The sequence below is a fragment of the Protobothrops mucrosquamatus genome, unplaced genomic scaffold (genome assembly GCF_001527695.2).
Source record: "Protobothrops mucrosquamatus isolate PMUCROS unplaced genomic scaffold, P.Mucros_1.0 scaffold2221, whole genome shotgun sequence".
NCBI lineage: Eukaryota > Metazoa > Chordata > Lepidosauria > Squamata > Viperidae > Protobothrops > Protobothrops mucrosquamatus.
Window position 1 is genome coordinate 40691 of NW_015388312.1, and position 7584 is coordinate 48274.

A 7584-nucleotide genomic window follows, 5' to 3' on the forward strand; every position below is an offset into this window, starting at 1 on the left:
TTTGCAGTGATGCTGGAATTCATGTTAAATTACCTTAGCCAAATCTTCAGAGCTCATTATTTTTGTATAACTTGTGTAAATCCACAGACAATGAATGCAAGACTCTAATTAAATTAATAGAATTTAAATTATGTAGGATTTGCATGGCACAAGCTGATTAAGATATATTCCTAGTTCCTAAAGTGTCTTTTTTCCATTTTTGAGAACTATTAGCCAACGTAACTGCAAAAGTTGCTTCTAGATTTCTTGTGGGATTTTTATGGGATGCTAACAGTGAAATTTAGGTTTCCAGCTTGATAGGAAACTAATTAATTGTAGAGGTTCCACTATAAGCACAATCTGTAGTGATGCTGAGCCACAGATCTAGCCATCCTGAGGGGTTATTTGTAGACATAATCTAGAAAATTACTTCAGTCTCACAATGGGATGAATCAAACCAGTGCTCAGGAAGGAAAAGAGATTTTATGCCCCTCTGGCCCTCTCAGTTCTTTGCTTGCCCCAAAGGTGGAGAGGATTTGCTGAAAGGGATAGGCTTCCTAAAAAAATCAGACAAAGGTATATTTTGCTAGCAGGAGCTCTTTGATCAGAGTCTCTGCCTTTGATTGCCTGAAATAACTCATTTTGCATCTCTCATGCCACAGTACTGCATATAGAAATGCCTCAGTGGAATTTCAGAGGACGGGGAAGGTCTCTTTCCTTCATTCCTCTCACCCATGTTCCTTTTAAAATTGTGTAAGATCTGTTCATACAGTTAGTGAAGCCCTCTTTGGCTTAATTGGGATTCTAGATTGCATAGATAGCTATACTAAAGGTAAAATTAGTATGAGTACAGTTCTTCAGATTTTATGGTGGACATTTAGATGGACATCTAAAAATGGTGATGGATTATATGGTTATTGAATAATCTCCACTTAATTTAGGAATGGGCCTAACTCAAAGGAAATAATGTATTCCAACATTTCATGTGCCATCAATTTTTTGTGATAGTAGTCTCTGATAACAAGATATGCTAAATACTGATTTTTGTGTTTGTGTGTGGCATAGTTAATTTAGTTACATATGTGAATTCATTCTATATCGTGAAAAAAGTAAACTTGATTGATAGAAATATAAGCCATTACCTTAACAATCTTAACTTGTTTGTAAACTTTACATACAGAGAAGAAGTATACCAAGAATGGGGGATTATTTTCAACCTGATTAGTACCCTTTCCATTTGTCCTATAAAAATAATGGAAACTGGTGTTTAGTAGATTGTTTTAAAAATGCAAAAGTTATGTATTTGAATAAAAAAAGCAGCAAGTTACATTGCAGCATTCAATGCCTTTGAAAGCCAATTATCTTATTTTTGTTTATTTTTTTAGTACAATCTGAATCGGGTTGTACAAATGTGATTTCTGCTGCGCCCTGCTTAGCAGAGCCCCAACAATATGAAGTACAGTTTGGGCGGTTGCGGAACTTTCTGACAGGTGAGTAAAATCCAGATTGGAGTTATAGATTTGTTAAGTGAAAAGTTCCTTGACATTGTATGCCAGATTTAAAGGTCAAGCAGATTTTTCCAACACTGCATGTATGCTTTTGTAGACAGTTGCATAACTGTTGTATTCATACATTTGCAAATGTTAACATTCTGACTAGGGAACACTCAAACAGCAATGCACAGAACAAGTGAGATCAACCAATCAACATGCAGGACGCACACACCTGCACGACATGGGAAGTGTTTGCGTTGACCTGTCTGCAGCCATTTGCAACCTACACTTACCCATCAACCTCTTTGTCATGTAGATATGCGGTAACGACTACAGGCAGTTGCGGGCAACTCTAAACCAACCTTTAGTCATTGGGCCAAGAATGTGATTTTTCAAATGCCATTGGAATGTTAGTCCCTGTATCTTCCATTTCTAACTCTTATCTCTACTCTGATGGCATGTTATTCTCCAGCACAAATGCCAAAACAAAATAAAGAAACTGAGTACCTTCCCTCACTGGAGTTCCATAGATGGAATGGCATTCTGTTACCAGAGCAAATTTTTTAAAGGGCCAGAGTGTAACTGGCTACTTATTTGCCCACCCTTAATTCCGCCGTAGACAGGGTTCCTATGTGAGTTTTAAAATTATCCTGTATTTCGTAATGAACAAAAAGTAATGTTGAATATTCCCTGATTTGTTTTAAAAAATATAATCAAAAGGCTATCTGTAAAAGGGGTGGGGGATGGCTTGCTTAATTTTCACTCTAATCTCTGCTGAGCCCTCAGTGAGGAAAAAGTGATCTTTCTTTATCTTTGATGTTTAGATTCAGATTCCCAGCATAGCCAGGAAGTGGTGCCTCTCCTGTACCCTCTCTTTGTCTACCTCCATCTCAACATGGTCCAAAATGGCCTAAAGAGCACAGTGGACAGTTTCTACAGTCGCTTCCATGGGATGTTCTTACAGAATGCCAGCCAGAAAGACATCATTGAACAGTTACAAACTACATTAACAATTCAAGACATCCTGTCCAACTTCAAGCTTCGGGCATTTCTGGACAATAAGTATGTGATCCGCCTTCAGGAAGACAGCTACAACTTCCTCCTCCGCTACCTCCAGAGCGATAATAACAGTGCTCTCTGCAAAGTCCTATCCTTGCATATTCACCTAGATGTGCAGCCTGCCAAGAGAGTGGACTACCAGCTCTATGCTAGTGGTGGCTCTTCACGCAGTGAGAGCAATGGCCTAGAACCTACTGACATGCCTGCTTCCATCCTGCAGAATGAGGCAGCCTTGGACCTCTTGCAAGATAGCATTAAAAGAGTCAAAGATGGGCCACCATCCCTTACTACCATATGTTTCTATGCATTCTATAATACCGAACAGTTGCTGAATACAGCAGAGATCTCGCCAAATAGTAAGCTGCTGGCTGCTGGTTTTGACAATTCCTGTGTAAAGCTGTGGAGCTTGCGGCCCAAGAAGCTGAAATCTGAGCCTCATTTAGTAGATATTTCCCGAATCCACTTGGCCTGTGATATCTTGGATGAAGAGGTCAGAGAATCTTGTTTATCTTGAAAATTTTTGGAATCATAGGTAGAATGTATTATTTTTAGGTTGAAATGTTTTATGTGAGAGATTTTAAAAACTGTCATGTTCTCACAACCAAATCAAAAGCAAAGTCTGTCTCACACTGGTGCTTTCCTTCTACCTGTTAGTCATATGGGTAGGCTGGGCAGTGCGAAATGATAGTGAGCTAACAATATTTTGTGTGGGTAAAGACTTATGTTAAAACTATCCATATACCCACCTCTGATAATAGTAAAACTGATCAAATACTTGGCCTTATTTAATTGCCCACTTCATTAGCCAATTATAACTTCTAATGGTGGCAGTTTTATTCTTCATTTGCATTTACAGTAATACACCTCAACTTTTCAAAGGCACAAATCAAGGTGAATTATAATATTTGAGTCCAAAAGGGAGACTTAGGAAGTGCTTTAAGTTATAATCTCAAATTCATTCATTGGAGGAAAGTTACTTATAGATTGCATGTACTCCAGTATGAGCTTTAAATGTTCAGGGTGATTTTAAGATAGAATTCAATAAGATGCATGATTAATCCAGCTATTATTTCTACCTCTACTGTAAGTGGCATAACTGCTTAAACACAGCAGTATTAACAATTGCCTAAAATAACTCCTAAAGTAGTCTTGTGTCAGTAATGCCTAAAGCAGATTGGTCAATAATCAAAATAAATGACTTCACTTTCAGTATAGATATAATTTTATAGATTTGTAGTAGAATTGAGGGTGACGGCAGGAGCATCTTTTTGAAAGTAAGGAACTGTCTCTTAGTCTTCTGATTGTAGCACAAGATTTGTATATTTTATTATTTTTCTTTAAAAAACAAAGGTACAAAATCTTTTGCATCATACAATTTTCTGTCTGCAAAAAATGAATAATAAGGAAGACCCAGTTACATGTTGTTATACATCCAGCTGTTAACATAATCCAAATACTGTAATATATTTGCAGAAGATGCAAAACATCTTAATTCCTCCGGCTCTTTGTGTACATCTCTACAGCAAGTTATTATGATTCAGTAACATATGTACAGAATTCTTTTTTGACCTGTAAGCAGTTTTAATATTCCAGCCATGGATCAGATGTAGAAATATAGAATAAAATAGAAATAGCAATGCTTGTTCCCGTCCCTCAAGTACATTTCAGATGGTCCTTCTTAGACACAGTTGCTCTTTGGAACAACAGTTATTATATGGTGTCCCTTGGGACTCCATATCATTTTCAGTACTTCTCAACATCTGCATGAAATGGGAGAGAGCTCATCAAGAGATTTGAAACTCAGTGTTATGGTATATTGTTGACACCCAGATCTATTTCTCTATAAAAACATTGGGTAATGAAATGATTCATGTAAATGTCTGCTTGTTATTAATACTGGTAGTTGAAGGCAACAGTATCGGATTGATTATTCACTGAATGAGGTACTAATTCCATGTAAGTTATAGGTTTAAATTTCAATAGGCCTACATTCTCCCAGAAGGAGAATCAGCAGAAGCAGATGCACTCTCTATGCCATTTCTTGGATAAAATGATATTAGTGGTACACAAGCTGAAAATTTCTAAGCTTGATTTCTCTACATAAGGCTGTTTTTATATTTGAGCCACAAACTTTAGTTAGTGTAGGATTTGGCAGCCAAGTTGGTCTTTGAGAAGGACTTAAGAAGACCACATTTTACAAGCACTTGAGAGTTTTTCACTGACAGCCTATTTATTTCTGTTAGTTGTAACTGGTAAAAATTCTGGAACATTTTGACAACAAAATGTTCTCCTGTTATTGCTTTAATAAAGACATTAAAAAAGCAAATCCTAGAGAAAAGTCATCTGAAGAAACTTCTTTATTCTCTTTACAGGCTGAAGATGATGATGATGTAGGAACTGAAATGAAGTTATTAAGAGGGCACTCTGGACCAGTGTATAGCACAAGTTTTTTGTCAGACAGTTCAGGATTGCTGTCATGCTCTGAAGATACAACTATCAGATACTGGGATCTTGGATGTTTTACAAACACTGTCTTGTACCAAGGACATGCTTATCCGGTGTGGGACCTGGACATCAGCCCTTGCAGTTTGTACTTTGCTAGTGCTTCTCATGACCGTACAGCAAGACTCTGGTCATTTGATCGGACGTATCCCCTACGGATATACGCGGGCCATTTAGCAGATGTTGACTGCATCAAATTTCATCCAAATTCTAACTACTTGGCAACAGGATCTACAGACAAAACAGTGCGCCTCTGGAGTACCCAGCAAGGAAACACAGTACGTCTGTTTCCAGGTCACCGGGGTCCTGTCCTGTCCCTTGCCTTTTCTCCCAATGGTAAGTACTTGGCCTCAGCAGGTGAAGACCAGCGCTTAAAATTGTGGGACTTGGCATCTGGAACTCTTTACAAAGAACTGCGGGGGCATACAGATAATATCACCAGCCTTACTTTTAGTCCAGATAGTAGTTTGATTGCTTCTGCATCAATGGACAACTCTGTTCGGGTTTGGGATATTCGAAACACTTACTGCAATGCTCCTGTAGACGGCTCTTCCAGCGAGCTAGTTGGAGTATATACTGGACAGATCAATAATGTACTGAGTGTACAGTTTATGGCCTGTAACCTTCTTTTAGTGACTGGAATTGCACAAGAGAATCAGGAACATTAGCCTTTTTGAAAATGGGACAGAAGATGTTATTGAAAACTAGAGTCTATTATAAACTGAGATTATATATAATTGACTGTGAATTTTTCCCTCTCCCTTTGTTAGACATCCAGAATGATGGAAGTACTGTATTTGAAAGTATCTTTTATTTTTGTAAAAATGATAGGAAGGGAGAGCAATAGAAGAATTTCACCGTAGTTCTACATTAGTGCAAAGTTAGGAAGCAATGTAATAAAATGAACAGCCCAGAATATTTTGGTATAGGGGTAGTCCAAAACCTGGTCCAAACAAGTAAAATCATCACTGGAGCATTTGCACTTAAATATCCTGCATTGATGGGAACATCCTACCTATTTCTACTAGAGACTTGTCAAAATAACAATTATGTAGTACAGGTGACATCACCTTGGGTAGAAAAATATATTCTGTTCTGAGGATGTTCCCAAATATATAACATTTCAGTAATGTTTAAAGTAACACTGAAGGGCAATTTCCCAACTCAGCATAAAATATGCTTGATTAGATCTAAATAAAATTAAAAAAAACTTCCCATCCATGGATGTTTTGATCCAACATAGAGAACCTGATGGGTGAAAAGGCTGTCTTCCACTGCAATCTCCTGTGATGTCTCAGGAAGTTTCCCAACTTTCTGCAGTGGATTTTTGAGAGATTAGAAGGGGATTAAAGGGGGGAAAAAGTGTTGCCATTGTATTATTTTTTAATATATATATGGCAGTTGTTGTCACTACCAAATATATAAAATGGTTTTAATTCTTTATATGGACCACAACATTTGTAGCTATTCCTAGATCAGAAATTTGGGGTTTTCTCTCATCTGTTTGCACTGTGATGATGACATAAAATACTAGAAGATTAATCGATGAAATAATACATTAGCTGTGGAAGGAACCAGCAAAACATGGCCGAATGTATTGTAGCACATTTCAACTCCATGTAGAAAAGATAATTCCTCTCTTCAGAAACATTATTTGCAGACAATATGAACAAAGATATCCAGGGAATGGAAACTAGTATCACTAAATCATTAAGTATTAGAAGATGCAGCTTTGTCAATATGTGATGTTTTCCACTGAAATAAACATTTCAGTAAATTTTCATATACAAGTGTCAGCATGCAAAATGGAGTGGGAGGTGGGAACAGCAACTTTAATTTCTTCATTCTAAGAGAAGATCAAATATTTCTGCTTTTGGGAAAAAAGATTTTGTATTTTTTTAATTAAAATGTTTAGTTTAAAGAGAAAAGTTTGGCATCTCTGTATGGAATTCAGATTTTATGAAGTAGATAAAATCTAACTTTGTCACATGGGTAAGGATCTTTTTGTATCTTGTCCATGTCAGTCTAACAAATATACAAAAATAATCTCTTCAGAGTTCTGTACCATTTTGCAAATCGCTTTTTTTTAAACTAAAAACATTTTTGTATACAACTTTCCCTAACATATTTTTTACACATCTTGTATGCCTCATTTCCTCAAATATATTAATTTTTGTATATGTCTTTTTCAGCCAAAAATACTTTAAGCCAGATGTTGGCAGGCTCTGAATTTTATGTCTGTTCACATTGTGGACTCTTATGTTGATGGATTGCATAACTTTGCTTGAAAATAAATCCATGACAGGTTTCTCTTACCCATATACATGCTGCAAGCGCTGTTCATGTTTTTATGCACTTAAAATTGTATATTTTGCAAAGAAGTGGAGGCTGAAGGAAGCAGATTTTAAACAAAGCTAAAAGTAACATGTTTTAAATTACTGATTACTGTTTTAAAAAATACAGTAAAATGAGCAACCATCTCTTATCAACTTTAATAAAAGTATACAAAAGTTTCTGGTGCTTTAAAAAACCAATGCAATATATAAATAGC

At 36.6% G+C, this 7584-nt stretch overlaps 1 protein-coding gene across 1 annotated transcript in view; it reads left to right on the forward strand.

Annotated features, from left to right (window-relative positions):
* TAF5L (TATA-box binding protein associated factor 5 like) overlaps nucleotides 1–7306 on the forward strand; it is an 11097-nt gene extending 3791 nt beyond the window's left edge. The window contains exons 3-5 of the mRNA XM_015824399.1: nucleotides 1365–1469; nucleotides 2297–3021; nucleotides 4904–7306. Of these exons, the coding sequence (XP_015679885.1) occupies nucleotides 1365–1469; nucleotides 2297–3021; nucleotides 4904–5701 (1628 nt within the window). The 3' untranslated portion in view covers nucleotides 5702–7306. The remainder of the gene's footprint in view (nucleotides 1–1364; nucleotides 1470–2296; nucleotides 3022–4903) is intronic.
* The last annotated feature ends 278 nt before the right edge of the window (nucleotides 7307–7584 follow it).